General features: G+C 46.6%; 1 protein-coding gene across 3 annotated transcripts in view; it reads right to left on the bottom strand.

The window, feature by feature from the left end:
* SLCO3A1 (solute carrier organic anion transporter family member 3A1) overlaps positions 1–20,464 on the bottom strand; it is a 319,167-nt gene that overhangs the window by 33,459 nt on the left and 265,244 nt on the right. For all 3 annotated transcript variants that reach the window (XM_049707017.1, XM_004271674.2, XM_033431485.2), the window contains 3 exons: positions 11,111–11,275; positions 5,883–6,081; positions 4,615–4,753 (listed from right to left, as the gene is read on the bottom strand). In XM_049707017.1, the coding sequence (XP_049562974.1) occupies positions 4,615–4,753; positions 5,883–6,081; positions 11,111–11,275 (503 nt within the window). The remainder of the gene's footprint in view (positions 1–4,614; positions 4,754–5,882; positions 6,082–11,110; positions 11,276–20,464) is intronic.

Here is a 20,464-nt window from a genome sequence, read left to right as displayed (position 1 = left end):
AAACACTTGTGTGTGTGTGGGGGGGGAGTGTTTAAAACACTGATGGCAAGTAGAGCAATTAAGCCCGTGCACCACAACTACTGAGCCTGCACTCTAGAGCCCACGAGCCACAACTACTGAGCCCGTGTGCCACAACTACTGAAGCCCACGCGCCTAGAGCCCATGCTCCGCAACAAGAGAAGCCACCACAATGAGAAGCCCACGTACCGCCACGAAGAGCAGCCCCCGCTCGCCGCAACTAGAGAAAGCCCGCACACAGCAATGAAGACCTAATGCAGTCAAAAAATAAATAAACAAATAAAGTAAATCTTAAAAAAAAAAACAACAACTGATGGCAGGGTCCCACTCCAGAAAGAGGGAATCAGAATCTCTGAGGATAGACCTCAGGCCTCATGTTTTAAAAGCTCCCAAGCAATTCTAATGTGCAGCCAGGAGCGAGACCCATGATATTGAACGAGGAGCACCCTGCACACATCCAAAATGGGGCTGCCCCCTCCCCTCCCCCCATAGCACCTACTCAGGGCTCTGCTCAAACAGGTGCTCGATAAATCCTTGTTGCCTGGATGGGGGAACAGGTTAGTTGTCTATCATTAGCCCCCTACAAACTGCTGTGCTGGACTTGTACTGATTTTCAACATTCCATTAGTGGCTGATAGAAGCTTTTTTTAAGTCCATTATTCAGTACATCAAAAGGATACAACTTCCAGCAGTCAATCAGCAGCTACCAACATGCTTTCTGTTAGAATAATTACTTCTGAGAGTGAAAGGTACAGAAACAATCCGGACAATATATTCATGCCAAAGGAAGCTTACAGAATTAGCTTGCTATCTTTTTTGTCACTCTTCCTGGTCATATGCAATGAGAAGAATTAGAAGTTGTATATTAAATGCAATTCTGGAAACTTCCATCACTATCACTCAAGGAGAAATGAGATCAGAAAATGAAAAACAAAACCCTAAAGCAGGGCAGGAAGGGCAGTCTAATATCAGGAAACCGCTAATGTGAACCAGATCTCCTAATAATCAGAATGATGTCCTCAGTGACTTATTCGCGTCTAATCAAGTTAGGGGAAATTTTCACAAGTCTGGGTGGAAGCTATCAAGTGGGGAGAGATGAGCATGCAAGAGGTGTTTAGGATTGAAATCTGCACCAGCCAACCAACCTGCCTGCCAGTTGTGGTATTACCGCCCCTAGCGCCCTGGGGCTTGCTAAGCTTGGCATAGAACCTCCAGCCGGGTGTGCAGAAAGCCTAGGGCATTTATCCAGAGCCATGGCTAATACTGGGAATGCAGTGGCCCACAGCAGAACCCCATCCCTGGATACTGGAGCCTAGTGATGGACTGGTGATGGAGACGCAGGCGAACATGGACCATTCAGTCCAGTGGAGGGGGCCACAGTAAGAGCCTTGCTGGGAGGGCAGGTGCTGAGGCCTCTGCAAGAGGGGTGCCAGTGCAGCCCTGGAAGCAGTGAGGAAGTGGGAGGAGGCGTCTCAGCTGCGCATAAGGAGGTGTTAGGGATGTGAAGGGCTTAGGGGAAGACCAACCCTGATGAAAGAAACAGCATGGACAAAGGTCTGGAGGTAAGAGAGAACTGGGTGTTCTGGGGGCACCCCAAGAAGTCTGACACAGCTAGTGGCTCCTCAGAAGGTGGGCAGAGCGGGGGAGGTTGAGGCTGGAAAGGCAGCAGGGCCAGATCGTGAAAGCACAATGTCCCGACTGTGGGGGGCACGCACGGAGAACTTCTTTCTGGTGGAAAAAAGGGAGGGATCCTAAAGAGGGAAGTCACAGGGTCAGAGGAAGACACTGGGATTGGCGTCAGACAGACCCTGCGTTCCCGCGCCAACGCCACCATGTTCTGTGTGACCTTGGGCAAGGGACTAATCTGTAATCGGGGAATAAGTAGAACACCTCCTTGCCAAGGTTGTTACGAGGGTGAGTGAGATACTGGGCTGGCCAAAAAGTTCATTCGGTTTTAAGTAAAGACATTTTTCATTTTCACCAAAAACTTTAATGTAGTCACGAACCGAATGAACTTTTCGGCCAACCCAATATATGCGGGGCTGGGGGTACAGGTGAAAGAATGGTTGCGTTGACACTGAGAAAGGACTCCACTGGATGCAGAAGGAATAAATACAAAAAAGGGAAAGAGGGAAGAGAGATGAAGAAGACTGTAGTCTGTGGAAGAGTTTTTCGGGGGAGCTTGGAGACAAGAAAGGAAGAGGTAGAGGAGGAGGGAGTAAACATACCAGGAATCGAATCTACTGTTTTGGCATTTTCTCAAAATACTGATATTCCTCTGACTCTGGGCCAAGCTGCCACGGGCCGTGAGGAACAGGTGGAAGGCCCCGTCACCTGGCCCGCACCGGCTCTCGGAAAAACTTGCTGCTGTTGCAAGTTTTATGGTTGTGGTTGTTTTTAGGCCTCGACCATCACAAAGGCCCCTTTCCAGGATACACGTGGCTCTGTGGCCCCAAAGCCCTCATCCACCCGCTGGAAGGCAGGGCCTCCAGAGATCTGCCTCCACGGGGTGGAGTGTTATTCCCACCCCAGCCCTGGGGTTTTCTCAATCTCTTGAGAAAGAGATTGTAATTGTGGGGGGATATCACCTCTCTGCTTTGCCTGCACCCCAGCAGACAACATGAGGCCTCCAGTACTGTGAAGAAAAGGCAGGTGTCTGGGGAATAAACCATATGTCCAGAGGGGAGCGGAGAAGCTTGCCCTCTGATGATAATTGCATTCCACAGCTTGCTGTTTCAGCAGCTAGACGCAAACCCGGGCCTGATTAGGCTCTTATTCAATAAGACTCTAGTCCATGCAAGATCAGGAGACATGGATTTTTCTAGACTATTGTTTGGTCAGAAAATGCTCTGGAATAGACTGCTTTGGTCTCAGGGCACTAGCCTATACTGAGTCAATGTCATTCTTGTAACAGCACAGTAACCAAAACTGATTTATAATATAACTTTTTGGACATTAAAATGTTAATGAAATTGCTGTCATGAAAAAGAATAGCTTGAATTTTTATTTTAACCATTCTCAAGGTCCCACCTCTTTTTAAAAATTCATTTCCTCTCACTTGAAGAAACTGCTTTATCATCTAATTTAAAACATCAGTTCCCCTCCCCCCAAGGTGATTTACTTTCTCTATAGAAAAATGGTAGTAACCGGCCAAGAATCTAAATGTTAAATGCAAGGAAAAATGAGACCTTTGGAAATGAAAATAAATGATCAATTTTTCTTCCTTCGGAGAAATCACTACTCCCAAAAGATACGGGATGTGGAAAGGAGAGGAAACAAATGATTTCAACTCTAAGTTCCTTGAAAGCAGCCACTCAGCCTTCTTATCTTTCTTTCCATCTATACACTTCTGGACATTTCTGGAGCACTTATGGATGCCAGCTCTCACTTAGGAAACTCACAGGTCAGGGCAAATGAAAAACAGATCACTGCAGTGAAACAAGAGAAATGCCTCCAGGAGAGACAGGTACTAAGATTGCAGGGTCAAGAACCCCAAAGATAAAGGAGGGCAGGGATTACCGGTATCACAGAGCAGGGGGCATTTGAGTAGGGTATTGACAGGTGAGTAGGAGTTGTCCAATTGGAGGGAGAAGTAGAAAAAGACACATGTTGTGTGGGGGAAAGCAGAATACCACCAACTGAAAGGAAGCACAGCTGAAGAGCATGGCGGAGGAAAGACACATGCTGAAGACACACACAAACCCAATTCAGTGCCTAGATCTTATCTTCTAGCTGACAGTAGCATTAGAAAGGGTCCTATACAGTATTACAGAAATCATTCTGGCTTCAGTGTAGAAGACAGACCAGCAGGGGGTGATCCTAAGTTGTGAGGCCAGGGAGGCGACTACTATGCTGGTCCAAGCAAGAGATGAGGAAGACCTGCACCAGGGCAGTGGTGGTGTGGATGCAGAAGAAGGGCAGGTGCAAGAGACGCCTGCAAGGTGGGATCAGCAGGACTGGGTGGGCAGTCCCTTAGCCTCAAGTTTTCATGCAGAGAATGTGGAAAGCTGCAGGCTGACAGCAAATTGTATAATTCATGCTGAGAAGGAAAGAGCCAAAAAAAAATGATAGTGGGAGGATGGAAAAAGGTGGGAGGCATCTAGCTAAGAAGAAAAGGGCAAAGGAAACTGAGCAGAGAACAGGTTGGATTAGTGCCACATAACCTCAGGTTTGGAAGAGGCCTTCCCTGATAAGTGGCTTTCTAGCCTTTCTTTACATACTTCTGTTGATGGGGAGCTCATTACCTGTAGAGTCATCCCATTCCATTGATACCTTTTGTGAGTTCTTTGAACCACAATCTTTTCCTCTGGCTCCACAGAGCTACCTTTGAATTTTTACTTTCAGTTGCTCAAAGACACTTTTTAGAAACCTATTTGATTTAGCAAGAAGCAGCTGGATGGCCTGGCAGGCCTCCCATCCTGCCGATGGAGAATCCTCCACTAGAGCAGGGCAGAGGCTGAGATAAATTCACAGCGCAGGAACACAAAGTTGAGGACACGTGTGGTTGCCCACTCTTGCCCTTGCCCTTGGGTTTTAAGCTACTTTAGCTGTCTGAGTCCCCTGCCCCATCCCACCCCATCAGAAAATCACCAATACCGTGCTGTTGCAGCCAGCAAAGCAGGCAGACAGGTAGGTGATGCCATCTGCTCCACATACTGGAGTGAAGGAATCCGTTTGGCATTCACAGTTTTTATTGCAGGATGAGTAGGGGTCCAGGGCCGAGCCAGGTGATGAGCTGGAAAAGACAGGAAACGTGGAACCCATCAGAGAAAGGTCAACTTCTGTTGGATCCCCCCAGTGACAGCCCTCTGCCCTCTGTGGTCATGGTCGCCAATGTGGTCGTGGTTCAGGGAAGGAGGGCCATCAGTGCTTGAACTGTGCATGGATATACAGAAGCTGCCTCTGGCCGTGTGCTCCCATTCTGCCTGTTTGACCTCGCAGGGTGGCAGATAAGCCCGGCCCTACTTCTCCTGACTTAACTTCAGGAGAAGGCCTGGTGGCCTGCTCGGAGGAGGAGACTGGTGTGGAGAGGAACTGGTACCCTGCAGGCCAACCACGCTGCAGCCCTGATGCTCCAAACTGGATTCCCAAGGCAGCTGCAGAGTCTCACGTAGAAAGGGGGACCGCTATTGGTGCTGGATATGTAAGGACTCTCTGTAATTCCCTCTAAGGGCAAGTCTGATTGGACTTTAGTTCAAAGTCTTGGGATAATAACTAGGAAGTAAGTTGTCCTATAAGAGCTAACTTCTTTCCATTCTTCTCTCCTTTTTTCCCCTCCACCTCTCCCTCCCACCCTTATCAATACCTACTATGGCTCATACCCTGTAATTACTATGTGAGTCTAATGATAGCTTCTGATGGTTTAAGGAATTGTTAGGACTTCCCTGGTGATTCAGTGGTTAAGACTCCATGCTTCCATTGCAGGGGGTGTAGGTTTGATCCCTGGTCAGGGAACTAAGATCCCTCATGCCATGCATGCGGCCAAAAAAAAAAAAAAAGGAATTGTTGAAGTCTCTTATTTTAAGCTGAATTTGAAAATAAAACTTATTTTTAATTTTCTATCTTCACGTCATTCCTAAAATCAAATGACAAAAATTGGCATTTGAGTCCTCTGTGGAGTGAATGTCTGACTGTCTCCCCAGTGCTCCCTTGGCCGCCCTGGGAGAGAGCCTTTAAGTGGAAGTCAGCCTTCTCTGCCCAGAAGGTTCACACAGATTGTTCAACCCTGGGAGGAAGATGCAGAGGCATCATCGACTTTGCAGCTCATGGTCACTAGGGACAAAACTGGCTCCATTAACCTACCCAGGAGAGAGGGTCCTGGCATCCTGGGCAGGCAGGGGTGGCGAGACCTTTCTGGGACTTACGTGTTTCCATAGGGAACAGTAACCCCAGCCACAGGGCCCGTGTCACAGCCCAGGAAGAGGAAGGAGACGTAACAAGCGGTGGACACCAGGTTGACGAGCATGGCCATCCGAATGGCCCCGAGGGCAGACAGGCTGAGTTTCTTCACCAGGAGACCGCCCAGGAAGATGCCCAGACAGGCACATGGGATCGCAGTCATCCCTGGAGGAGAGCAGAGGGGCAGGGACCATTAGCCAGGGAAGAGGGGCCAATCAATGCAGACACTGGGTGCCAGGCCCGAGGCTGAGCCCTGCATGGACAGGATTCCCTGTGACACCACTGTGGTGCCACTTGCTCCACTGTGCCCCAAAGCGTCTGTTAGTGGCCTCATTTCTACCCTCAAGGAACTCATGAATACTGGGGAAGACAGACACATAAAAACTCAATAATTAGGAGTCTAAGTCATACACCTTGCATGCTAAGTGGGGAACCCTCGTGGGAAACACACCCAGCTGGTGTGGGAACAACCAAGAGACCAGTCAGACCAGCTGGGAACACGCACGCGCATTTGAGAAAAGTATCAGGGAGCAGTGATGTGCCCTCTGTGCGTTTTCCAGGTGGTGCGGGAAAGGGGATCAAATTGGGGATTTTCTCCCACTCTTCAGGCAAGGAAGGGTCTGGAGGCTGTTTAAACAAAGGTCCCAGAACTCACCAGCCTGTGCAGACCGTGTTTTAACCAGCCCCGTGACCTCTCAGGAAGCAGCATCAATCAAATTAATATGTTTCGTAGCTCCTGGTGAGTAATTGGCATATATATTTTTTTCCCTTTCTTATAAACAGAGCTATCTGCAAGGCAGCAGGACCATAAACCTGTTATTTCTGATTCTCAGAGACTCAGGGCATCTTAGGAGGACCAAAGGATCCTAGCGTTCCAATCTCCTGTTTGGTTTTGTTCTGTTCTGATTCACTTCATCTAAACTCGGCTTTAAATTACTGTGTGTCATTTATCTACCGTGTAGATTGTGCATGGCTAATTTTCCAGTCTAGGCTGCCTCTTCCTTGCCAATCAACAGACCTCTAGGTCAACTGACTACATCAATCAGCTGGTATGTGCTAAAGGAATGCAAATTAATTTTAATATTCTGGTGAGAAAAACAATCAGGGAGGCTGAGCTCTGCAAAGGAAATAGCACAAGTTACACTTCTTGAAAAACATAGTATCTCTGTATTATTTGATGCTCTTGGAGGAGCTGTGCTTGGTTCTCTCTCGTCCTGGTATAGATGATCCTATTTGCCTGTCTAAACCCCAGGCCACTCCGCTCCCCCAACTACGCCCAATCCTCCTCCCCTCTCTCCCTGGAATAGGCCAAATCCGTTCAAGCCCCCAGTCTCTGCACTTGCTGTTTCCTGTTCTAGGACATTCTTACCCTCTATCTTTACTTGGCTGGGCCCTATGGAGGGCCTTCCCAGACCACCCCATCTAGAGTGGTCCTGCAGCCCATTTGGGATTTCCTACTGTTTCTTGCCCTGTTTTATTGTTGGCATGGCTCTCCCCAGTATCTGAAGCTGCCTCAGGTATTTCTCGTTTCTTGTTCTCTCTCCCCCTCCTGAAATGCAGCTTCCCTGAGGACAAGAACCGTTCCATCCTGTTCAGTCCCGGCTCCCTGTGCCTAGCACGGTGCCCAGCACAGAGTGGGCGCCTGGGGATTATTTTCAAGATGAACGGAACAGCGAGCAGATGGGATCTGTGTGAGTGAATACTGATGGCCAGAGCCCACGCCCAGAGAGCAGGTTGCATTTTGTTCCATTTTCCATCAGAGGCAGCAGGGAGCGGCCCCTGGTGAGGATGGTAACTATGGCAATAAGAGGCTTTCAGCACCTTTTCTCCAAGCCATCATCAGCCTGCCCTCTCCCTCCCTGACGTGTGTGCAGCCTTAGCTTGCGGGCAGCTATCAGAACTTCCCCCCAACTCCATCCTCATTAGCTTCACCTATGCAGATTGAGTCCTTTTTATCTTCACGCATAGATCAATGCCATCAGCCCTTAATCATCTGTGTTGCTCTTTTCTGAACTCTGCCCCATCTGCTGATGACTTCGTGGGTGGCCCAGAGACAGCGCTGATGGCCCAGGATGACTGCAGGGGTCCATCCCCTAGGTTTGTGTGTGTGTGGGGGGCTACTGATGAAGCATTTTTGGACACGAGCCTTGCCTTATGCTTCTGCTGCCTCTCTCTGTCCCCTAAAGGCCCCCTGCCATCCCCTCCTGCAGCCAGCCTTCCAGAGTCCACGCTAACAGACTGATGCTATGGGTAGGGCACAGGGAGAGGGCACGTGTCCTGCCTGCCTGGGCTGCCAGCCGGATGGACGGACCGACAGATGGGCCACCAGGCTGCTTCTCCACATGGCGGGAGAGGGTCTCCCTGTGCAAGTGCTCTAACAGACAGAGTCCCTGGGACAGAAACAGATGCAGGAAGGCGAGATTGTTTTTGACCTTCTGCCCTGAAGACTACTGACTCGTTTGTTGATAGAAAACTTTGGAAATCTGTCCTGAAATAGAACAGAGCCCCAACTCTGAAGCAAATGTAATCAAAATGTAAGGAGCTGCTGCAAAGAAATCAGGAAGTGAGAGATAAACTCTTTGGGTGCTGGAGGGCAAAACCTGAGAGATTGTAGGTGTAATGAAGAAGTTATAACTTTAATTATAGAGAGACACATTTTACCCTATCTCTGTCAGACAGGTACTAAAGGGCTGACTGCATCTTGCTAATACCTCTTGGAAGAAATACTTATAAAATAGCGGACGGTAGAGAGTTATTAGTAAAAAAGAAAAACAACAAGGCTTGTGCTGCCCTAGCAGCTCCCAGGGAGAGGTGCTGGGATCTGGCCACATCATTGCTGGTAGGGTTTTAATTTTTTTTAACTTGATACCTTACGTCCTGTGACGTGCATAAGCTTAAGGGAACACTGATGAATTTTTGCCCCTTTATACACCCCTGTATTAAAACATTTCCAGCAGCCCCAGGGGCTCCCTGGTGCCCCCATTCCCTCCACCCTCAAGGGTAACTATCATTCTGGCCTCCATCACTTTAATTAACTTTTCTTCTTTTTAACTCATAAATATGTACTCTTTTGTGTCTGACGTCTTTCAACTCTGTCAGATCCATCCACACGGAGGCATGTATCCAAGCTCTTGCTTTCTCATGCTGTATGACAGTTCACTGTATGAATATTCTATCATTTATTTACCCATTCTAGTATCGATAGATATTTGGGTTGTTTCCAGTTCGGGGCTGTTATGTATAAAGCTGTTTTGGATACTGTACCTACGCATATATAAATGAGTGGACCTAAACACTCACTTCTGTTGGATTTATGCCCAGAAGTGGAATGCTTGGATCCCAGCGTAAGCATATGCTTTTAGCTTTCATGGGTACTGCCAAACAGTTTTCCAAAGCGCTTGTACAATTGTGCACTCCCACCAGCAGTGTATGAGAGTTCCAGTGGCTCCACGTCCTCGCCAACACTTGGTACTATCAGTCTGGCAGACATGGACTAGTATTTCATCGTGGTGTTCGTATGTGTTTTCCGGATGACTCATGAGGGGTCAGCACCTTTACATGGGTTTATTGGCCATTTTGTGAAGGAAATGCTAAGGAGAAGATCAGAAAATATCACCTCGCCCACTTCTCTCAGGACATGATCTACTTCTACTTAACAGAGAAGATAATTCCACGGGGCTGGAGCCCTCTCGACTGCCAGGCCGGACTTGTCACATTCTCAGGGACCATCCTTGTGTCTCTCTCCTTCTCTGCACTTTCAGAACAGATGAGCTCTTCTGTCAAAGGCTGTCTACTATACTCCCTCTCTTTTCTGCACATTGCCTCTGCTGGTTCTTTCCCCTCTGCTTAGACACCTGCTCAAGTCCTTCCTGTCACAATAGCAACTGTCTCTTAGCAACAGCACCGTCACTACTCCAATCCCTTGACTGCAATACACACTGCCCACCATGTCTTCTCTCCGTCCCTCCACCACTAAGCTCTGGAAAGTGTCCTGCAGTCACTGGCTATTCCTTCCCTCTTGTGGGCTGCTCCCCTGCTGCTGTTTCATGGACACAGCCCTGACACAGGCTGAAAGACGTCCTGGCTGTTGAAAGGACCAGAGACATGTGAGGCCGCATCACGCGTGGGCACTCATGCTGCTGACAGCTTCCTTCTTGGTATCATCTCTTCCTTGACTCCCGTGATCCACGGATTTCTCTCAGGTGTTGCTTCTTGAACTTCTCTATGGCCTCCTGTATTTCCTATGGGCAGTGTTTCACCCCCTCTATTCTAATTCTACACATTTTCCTTCTGCAAATTCCACTCCTGTGTCCTCAACTACCATGCACAAACGGATGCAACCCACATCTTCTTCTTCAGCCCTCAACCATGCACAGGACATCATGTAGATATACCACGGCCATCTCACACTCAGCAACTTCAACTCTGAACTCACAACCTTCCCTACAGATCTGATTCTTTTCTGCTATTTCCAGGTTTCACAAATGGTACCACCCTTTGTCTGAGCCAGAAACCTGGAAGTCATTCTTGACCCTTCATTCTCCTTCCTCCGCCATGAGACCACTTTCCCTACTGCGTATAAGGAATGCTCCTTCTCATGAGGGCAAACGGGTTTTCTTTAGCATGTCAGCTCCAAAGGACTGGAAGCAGATTCCTGTAGTCTACTGCTGAGAAGACTGGTAAGATCACGCTTGAGCTTGGGGAGAAGGAGTGTCATGATCCATTAATTACATCAGCCATGGGCACAGGGATAGAGGGGAGCATATGGCTTCCAACCTCTATATTTGCTGACCGTGGGTTTTATGCTGCCAAGAATATCCTTGCTTTTTTATGTTCTTGACCAAAGCCTGCTAAACTTTCAAGATCCACCTTGATTCCCCTCTTCATTCCTCACATCTTCCCCACAATTCTCCAGTTCACACTGATTTATAGACTTCCTGGCCTGTCACAATGCTTCCTATGCACACTTTACATTTTAGCTCTTTATTATCATGTACTTTTAGCAATTGTCTCAGGCAAGTAAATCTTACTCCAAGAAAATCCTTTGAAATTCTTCTGCACACTGACCACATGTATATGCTTCTGCAGGGGCAGCACAGTCTGGGCTGTTTGGCGGGTCTCAGTCAATTCTTATAGTATTACAAGCAGTGACGGCCTCTCTCCACCCTCCTGGGAGGCTGAGGAACAGACTCACCGAGCAGCTGGTTGGCAGAAGAGGTGGTGAGGTTAAATTGCTGCTCCAGATACTTCCCCAAGAAGGCAGCGAAGCCAGCCACCACTGCAATCTCCATGCAGGCGGCCAGGATGATGCAGGTAAACACAGGGTTTGAGAGCAGGTGCTTTGTGACCTTCGGGATCACTGCAGGGAGAGAAGCAGAGGACCAAGGTCACACACTGCACTCCCAGGCCTTCTGTCCCCAAGGCCCCACTTTGACCCATCTCAGTAAACAGCATCAGGAATCACCTGGTTGCTCAGGCCAAAGCCTATAACCTGTTAAGTCAGCCATAACTGTGAAAACTCTGGTTTCAAACTATATGCTGATATCTTGTCAACTAAACTGACAACTACTAAAGCAGGAGAAACTACACCATGACTTTTCTTTTTTTTTTACAGCACACTTGAAACACTATTTTATAAGCCATCACAAGTTATTTCCATCCAAAAAAAAGAGGAGTTTGGGGTTTGTTTCTCAAAAGGGAAAATATAACTTAATTGTATTATAAGTAGAAATGTATTAATTATATTAATACATCTAAGTATATATTATCAATATACCTGTGATGAATATTTATAATGGTGTGTGTTAAGAAAATATATTTAATCTTTTTTTTCAGCAACTTGTTTTTTTTTTATTTTATATTGAAATATAGTTGATCAACAATGTTGTGTTAGTTTCAGGTGTACAGCAAAGTGATTCATGTATACATATACATGTATCTATTCTTTTAAGAAAATATATTTCATTTTAACAGTTTCAAGAAAGAAATGATAGTGTATGTATATGCATACACACATACACACGCACACACAATACATATATAATCCAGCCTCCACCCACCCAGCCCCCTTCCTTCTCACAACCACATTCGCCTGGCCAAGCTTCCATGAGCTTTCACTTGGGGAAGACTAGGGTCTTGGTTTTCACTCTTGATCCAATATAATCCTCCCCTATGCAGTAGTCAATGGGATCAGGTCAAATCAGCTTCCTACTCAAACTCCACAATGGCCAAAATCCACACTTGGTACGATGGCCCACAGTCTGCCCCTTGGCTATCCGATCACACTTCTGATCACTCTCCATCCTCCCTCTGCTCCAGCCCCACCGGCACCTGGTCCTCCCCACCCAGCTCTTTGCACCAGGGCTCTTCCCTCCATTAAATGCTCTGAACCCAGATCTTTGCTCCATCTCTTCCTTATTCCTCAGGTGGTCTTTCCTCAACACCCAAGGCAACCTAGAAGCTGCTGCCCACCCAGTCCTGATGCTCAGGGCTCAGATGAGAGTTGACGGTGGGCAAAAGTGCTTTGTGGCTTGTGTACTGCTTTAATTACCAATGGAGCCAAAGCAGGTTTTGTTGAGGTGACGCATTTCAATCTTATTTTATTATACTCTGTTTTTCCTAAAGTAGGTGGTTTCATAAACCACTCAGATTTCCTTTTAATTTGGTGCTTTTACAAATGAGAGATTTGGGTTTCTTAAAATCCTTTGAATGTAATCACATTATTTGGCTCTTTCCAGCCATTAGAATCCTTTGTACATGGTCTTTGACCAGATCTCCTCAGCTATGGAGTGATGACATATCCTGGCAGTAGGCAAGGGGTCTGGGGGTATCAGGACAACCCCATCATTTCAATACTTATGCCATTATTTTGATGTGCACTTAGTAAAAAAAAAAAAAAAAAAAGTTAACTAAAAGAAAACTGATACATCAAATGCATGGTTTCATGGCTACCATAGCTTAAGATGATGCTAGGTTAAATAAAACAAGTAGATTTGAAGTTATTTAAAGAGAAAGTTATGTAAATGACGGTACAGGTGGTAAGGAAATAGGCAAAAATGTGTAAAAGTGGTGTAGCAGTGATAAGTTAGGGGACCTCTGTTCTGCTGTACTCATAATAATGTGGAACATTTGGCATGTGATGTACTTGTTTCCTTCCACCTGTGTAAATAGAAAAAGATAAAACAGAGTCCCAGATGTAGCAAGTACTATTCCAAGTCTAGGAAAAACCAATCAGTGCCCATGGTCATACAAAATAAACAGGTGAGCAATGTCTAACACTGCATTCCAAGGTAATGAATTAGCCAGCTGTCCTAAAGAAGAGAGCTAATTACACAGGCTCAATCTCATTTCCTAGGAGATGAAACCTCTAAATGGCCCAACTAATTAGAATAAAATAATAATAGGAGATACATAAGTTTTTAATAACGTTAACAGACAAGCTCAATAAATCAAAATAACAGAACAATGGGTCAGGAACTGGCAGATACACACAACATAAAATTTATCATTTCTGGGAAAGATACCAAGTTTCAAAAATGAAAATCTCTATATAAGACTTAAGGATCCTTTGACGTACTAAAAGGAACTTAGCTATGGGAATGGACTGAGCCAGATGATTGGAGGCTCAGAATCACTGTGGGCTGAGCAATCTGATTCTGCATCCCAACCGAGAAACAACCAGACAATAATCAGAGCTGGTGGCCTCAGCGGTTCCATGGTGGTTTCTCGTTAAACTACTAAAATCTTAGGAAGGTAACTCTTGGATTAAATAAATGCGTGTGCACACATGCACAAAATAAAACAAAAACTTTAAAAATGGTAAATAAGAATAAAGATGGTGAGAAAACAACTTTAAATCTATGGTATTTATATATTTATACCTGCTTTATTGCAAGGGACTGGCCTTTATGCGTGTGTTCTGTTCATTTTTTACAGGGTTTCGAGCATTTATAATAATCTGACTTTTTTAGAAATGTTATCTCAAATATTTGTCTAGAAGAGGTTACACTTAAAATCTATGCTTAGGGGCTTCCCTGCTGGCGCAGGGGTTAAAAATCCGCCTGCCAATGCAGGGGACATGGGTTCGAGCCCTGGTCCGGGAAGATCCCACATGCTGCGGAGCAACTAAGCCCGTGTGCCACAACTACTGAAGCCCGTGCGCCTAGAGCCCGTGCTCCGCAACAAGAGAAGCCACCGTGATGAGAAGCCTGCACACCGCAACAAGGAGTAGCCCCTGCTTGCCACAGCTAGAGAAAGCCCGCGCACAGGAACGAAGACCCAATGCAGCCTAAAATAAAATAAGTAAAATAAGTAATAAATTTAAAAATAAATAAATAAATTAAAAAAAATCTATGTTTAAATGTTGGAAAATTTTCCTTTGTTAAATTCACATTATTAAGTATTGTAAAAATATTTAGAGGAATGTTGACTGTGTAATGTTCAAAAATGTGTACTGTTTGACAAATATAGAAGATGACTACATTGGGCATAAACAGAAGGTAATGAAGTATTTGTCTTCATAAACAAAAACCCCTTGGATGTTAAGACTCCATCGTCATAAATCACCGCCAATGAGTGAAGGCTGATTTGCTATAGTGTTTGGCACATTGTGATGGTGTAATGTACCTGTGACAAGGGGCTGGCTGATTATGTCACAAAACACCAAGCTTCGCAGAGAGTGGTATGGTTTACATGGGCAACCACAGCACTTCCTTGTAATAAATGAATTTGAGAGCCCCCAGCTATTCATGTTTTGGCGGGTAATAACACTGTTGCCCCATCATTGTAGTCTTTTGGCGTTAAGATGTCTAAACTTTGGAAACACTGTTGACAAACAGTCAGCACGTTGGGGACATTCTAGGAAAACCATCCTGTACCATACTTTTATTGTAGGCTTCATTTACTTTGTTACAGTGCAGACTCTTTAGATCTGGGGACTTCAGTAGGAGAAAGCACCACAGCCACACCTGCTTGCAAATAAAACTGCTGCTGAGCTGACACCGCCAGCATCCTCCAATTAGGAACTATGTTCTCTGGCTCAGAAATGATGCCAATGAGGAGTTGAGTTTGATCACATTAACTGTTTGGGCCTCGGTACCTCCTTGTCCTTGATCATGGCCATCGTGGTTTATTTGGGGATGACGAGGGCACTTCTCAACAAAGGCAACTCCAGCTGATGGAACATTTTCATACTTCAGCAAGCATTTTAATTATTCCAGAGATAAGTCCATTTCAGTTGGAAGGATTCCTTGTCAAGATAGGAGCCTGCCTGCTTTTGTTTGAATATCTAATGACTAATTTTGCCTTGGATTAGATGTGAAAATCATTAGGTTTGAGGATTATCTGACTGAAGGCCCAGGGAAGACTCAGTGGGCCTCATCTGCATGAAGAGCATTCTTTTTTCCGCCTATACCCAGCCGATTCGCCTCCAGAAATGACAGCTTCCTCTTGTGTTCAGCTATTTTCCTCCCAGTTTCTTCCTCCTATCCTGGGTTTTATTGCAGTGACTTGTAGTACTGTCAAAGAAGATTCCTTTCCAAAGGTTCAATCTACCCTCCAAAGCCCCAGTTTGAAAACGGGTATTAATTAGCTTGACCCTAGGGCTGGCTATCCCAGTGTTCCAAGCTTTTTCATGCAAATGGATTGTTAAGCCCATAAAATGCTAACTTTCCAAGGTGGCAGTAGCTAATGAGGTGGCCCAGACAGATAGAAATTGGTGAACCAAGGCCACACCAGGCTACCAAACACCTACAGTCTCCCAGAGCTATTTGCCTCTCACCTTCTGATTTAGCCTCAGAAGTTGGGAGCTGGGGTAGGAGGCAGGCGGGCTTGTACCATGCAGCCTCACAGCTAGGGAAACCTTTTCACCTCTCATCAGGAGCACGGTGCTGCTACTAGCGGAATGGTACAAAGTTGGGTGTGATCTCCAGGGAAAACAAGTTTGCTACTGCTAGTCTTTGGAAGGCAGTCCTGTAGGATGGAGTTTCTTGGAAAATTATGGGTTCTCCAAGAGGGAGAAAGGCAGGTTTAGAGAAGTTGTGAGCATTAACCTTGACAGAGCATTTCCTGTGGGCCAAGTACCATTCTAACTGCTTACACATCCACTCGCATTATGCTCACAACAAACTGTGTTCCTGGGATGATTAAAATCCTCCATTTACAGATGAGAAGACGGAGGCAGACAGTGGCCCCATGGTTAAGGAAGCAAAGCAGGAACTCACACCCTGGCACCTGCTGCCACACAGTGTGCTTATAACCATTGTGCTGTTCTGCTCTGGGTTCTGAGGGGTGCTGTTGTTGGCTTGAGGACTAAGCATGCAGGCTGCCCCTGGTAATCAAGCTGTGGCTTAATTCTTAGAATGAAGAATAATAAAACATTCCCACTGGGGTTAGGGAAAATGAACAGATCTGACATGATTAAGGGCTTAGTCCATGTCGTTTGAAGGCAGAGAAGTAGGAGAGGAAGGGAGGGGGACAGAGGAATGAAAGAAAGGATTGGAGAGCCTACAGAAGAGCCCTGTACCACAGAAAAGATTTCACTGAATAAGGTTGTATAAAATAATGGCTAAGAACCTGGTCTAAGGAGCCAGGTCATTGGGATTTGAATTCTGGCTTCAAGACTGACCAGAGCACATGACTCCATCCCATGGATTGCCACAAACATGAAATGAGACCCACTGCATGTAAAGCATGTGGCCCAGGGCTTCTAGTCTAGAATACAGGTAAGAGTCTGATGGGATTAACGGCAAAGATTTACTGTATAGCACAGGGAACTGTATTCAGTATCCTGTAATAAACTATAATGGAAAAGAATAGAAAAAAAAAAAAATATATATATACACACACATATATATATGCGCATAACAATCACTTTTCCGTACACCTGAAACTAACACAATATTGTAAGTCAACCATACTTCAGTAAAAAAGAGTCCGATAGGATTAATAGTAATCAATATAATAGAAGTAATCCTTGGCTATGTTAGGGAGAGAGCCCTTGGGCTGGGAGGAGGACATCAGGCTTCCTACAGGAATGCCTATGTGATCAGATGTGATGAGTAGAGTGGGGAAGAGACTGGAGCAGATGAACTGAGCTCCTGGGAGCCAAGGGCTTTCCAAGAAGATCCCCCTTCTGCAGGGGGCTGTTCAGCAGGTCAGGGGGTCAGGAGGCACAAGTCCTTGTCCACTGCCCTTCCTGGGAATTGGAGGTACTCTGGGAAGTGCTCAATGTGGGGCTCAGTTATACTCCCCTTGACCCTCAGATCTCTCTGCCTTCAGTCTCTCTACTGAAGTTGGCCTTGTTTCTTTGTCTTTAATAACACTTCTGTCAATACAGCATGGTTAACATCTCCCAAGATGGGAGATGGAGCCAGTCTATGCAACTGCTCAGGAATCATGACAATGACCGCCAAAGCCTGCCTCGCAACCAGTGTTGGATGGGCACCGTGGCAAGGTTTCTCATTTTTAACTCTCACAACTATTACAACAGGGGGTGGTCCTACCATCCTCATTTTAGACCCAAGGAAACCAAGGCTCCCTTGAGAGGCTGAAACCCAACAGTCCGCATCCCAGAATACAAAACAGAGAAGCGAAGGAGGGTCGATTTGAACTCAGTTCTGCCTGCACTCTGGGACTCATCTCTAAATCTTCAGGTTTCTGGGTGGGGCCTCGAGTCAACAGAAAAGTACTTTCCTGAAAGGTGAGCCACCATGAAGTGCTTCCCAACATAGGAGACCCATGACCAGAAGAGAACAGAGGTGGGAGGGATCTGGGTGAGATAAATAACAGTATTCAAGTCATGACCAAAAAAAAAAAAAAAAAAAATGAAAGAGGAAGGAAGAAATAATGGAGTGGAAAAACACACCATCATGGAGGCACAAGAGTGAAGCCAAGGTAGAGCGGATCCTGGGAAAAACGAAGTTTCATGGGGTAGCGTGAATGTTCACCAGCCACCAAGTTGGTTCCCACATGCCCAGGGCAGGCTGTCATCCTGGCACCACCGACCCCACTGGACGCCCTTGTCTGGGTCCTCCCGTCTGTCTCATAGGAGGAGCCAGGTGCTCTCAGGTAGAGCAGAGATGGAGCAGCTCCAGCCCCAGACATGGGCATTGTGCCTGGTAAGAGCAGATGCTTAATACATGCAAGGTAGATTAAAGAATCCAATAAAGAAACAAATGAATCGCATAGCCTTGAAAGGTAACTGTCATAGTCTCTTAAGGAACATTAGCTGTAGAAACAGAGACCAATTTATGATCACACCATTCGAGATGTTCCGCAGGTTCATGGGCTGTGAGGAAAGTGGGAATAATTAGCTAATACGGTCATTTCCATCACTGATTCTGGAGGTGCCCAAACCATCCCTTGAGTAGGTAGGGGTGAAGGAAATCCCAGTGGGAGGGAAGGCCCGTGGTGCCTCCCGGAAGCGAGCGCCTACCATGAACTTGGCCCCAGACCAGCAGCCTTGGGCCCCCTGTGGCCTCATCACTATAGAGGAGCCCATCCCCCAATCTCTGCCCGGGGCATCCAGGGGAGCTTCTAGCACCCTCTCACGGCTAACTTTGAAAGCAGTAACTACCAGGCTTCTGTCTGCCCATCTTCAGTAAGGTAATAATAGGCAGACAGTAACACCTCCCTTGTATGGAGAAGGTCATGGTTTGAAAGAACAAACAAGAAGCCATCAGCACAGGAAATGAGCATCTACAGCGAAATCCAAGTGTCAGATGGGTGTGGATCGGTTAGGACAACCCAGAGCCCATCAATTCCACCGACTCTTGAAAAGTCACCACCTCCTTACAGCCACCAAGGAGGAGCAGTGTGGTTGCCCACTAGCCAGTTTAAAGCAAGAACTAAGTGTCCACAGAGGCATGTCTAGCATCTGCAAGCTGCTGCTCTAAACTGGGGTCATCCCAGTCATTTCCTGGCATCAGCAGTGTGAAGTCAGAAACATGATCCCCACATGATTTCAGAGGTGGAGGAAGGAGCTTGGGAAGCAGCAGGCTCTTATTCAGACCCCAATATTGCATCTTTCCATGTTGGCCGCAGACAGAAAATGACTAAGGAAATCAAGAGTCTTTCGTAAGCGAACGGCCACTTTTATAACTTCATGCCAGCCCCTAGAACCTTCTCTGGGAGCAGGGCGCCCCACCTCAGCGGTGGCCAGGCTCACTGCGTCTGACATTCACAAAAATGCTAACGATGGGAGAATTCATTCCTGGGAAGTCTGGAAAGAGAAACAGCAGTGTGCAGAAAAGAAACGGTGAAGTCAAGCACCCAAGCTGACGTACGTGCCCATCTCTAAACCTAGGCTTCCTAATGCTACTTTCGGAAGTGCTGGGTTTACAGCAGGTCTTCTCAGAGCCTTCAATATGCTAACGTCAACCTCCAAGAGTCATGTCACAGACTGTCCCAAGCTTATTTCATCAGCGGGTCACCTCCCCCATTTTATCTGATATGCAACTGCCAGAGAAATTAGCCCCTGGTGGAGACCCCTCAAGGGACCCCCACCAGCTCTGACATTTGTTTTCTCCTGGGAGCTCACTTAGAATCTTCTGGGGAGCTTTAAAGACACCCAGATGCCTGGGTCACCTCTCCCCCATCCCCCTTCCCCACCACAGACTCAGAGAATCATAATTTGTAGGGATGCGGCCCCTGAATATGTGTGTTTCAAGAAAGCCCACATGCAGTGCTGACTCAAATCCCTAGTTGGGAAACAATGGCTCATAAAATAAAGTCCAGTCTCGTTAGAAGGGCAATGAGAAGGCCCTCAATAATTCATTCATAATTTTACCAAAGACTTACTGGGCAGCTTTGGATACCAGGAACTCTGCTGGATGTGGAAGCTGAGACCAGCCTGCCTTCTATCATGACCTTCCCTAAATCCTCTTCCCAAAACCAGATGTCTCTCTTCCATGCACATCTCAGGCATCCCAGCCCGGAAGCCTTTGCCCTCCCCTCCATCCATGGGAATCCTGCTCGTCCTTCAAGATCAGGCTGAAATGCTGCATCTTTCACGCACCTGTCTTCAAATCCTCCCTCTGTGGTCCTCACTATATCCCTTTGAACCTCCCATAATCCTCGCCACCTTCTATCCTGTATCATAGCAACACATCATAAGTGCCGGAAGAGTCAGCATGAATAAAAGAGTCCTGGGATCCCATAAGTCTGAGAAATATAAACTAAAGCAAAGCCAGACAGCTTTCCTTAGAGCTGGCCTTCTCAGAGCCTTTAACACAAACATATTCTACGACTCTCCAAGAGCGTCACAGTATACATATGGTTTCCCAGCTTATTTGGACATGTAACCACTACTCCCGGTTATTTTTGTTGATCTGTTTTTCTCTGAGCATCTCAGAGGACTCACGTTCCAAGGAACTCCCATTGGGAAATGCTGTCTTCTAGTTTTTTCCCTCCTTCCTTCCTCCCTTCCTCCCTTCCTTCCTTCCTCCCTTTTTCCCTCCCTCCCTCCCTTCCTTCCAAAACCACAAGGAGCATCCACAGTGTGCCAGGCAGCATCGTGCTAGGTGCCCTCACCTATGTTCATCTCAGGCGC

The sequence above is a fragment of the Orcinus orca genome, chromosome 2, assembly GCF_937001465.1.
Source record: "Orcinus orca chromosome 2, mOrcOrc1.1, whole genome shotgun sequence".
NCBI lineage: Eukaryota > Metazoa > Chordata > Mammalia > Artiodactyla > Delphinidae > Orcinus > Orcinus orca.
Note: the sequence above shows the minus strand (reverse complement) of the source record. Positions and strands in the feature narration are given on the sequence as shown.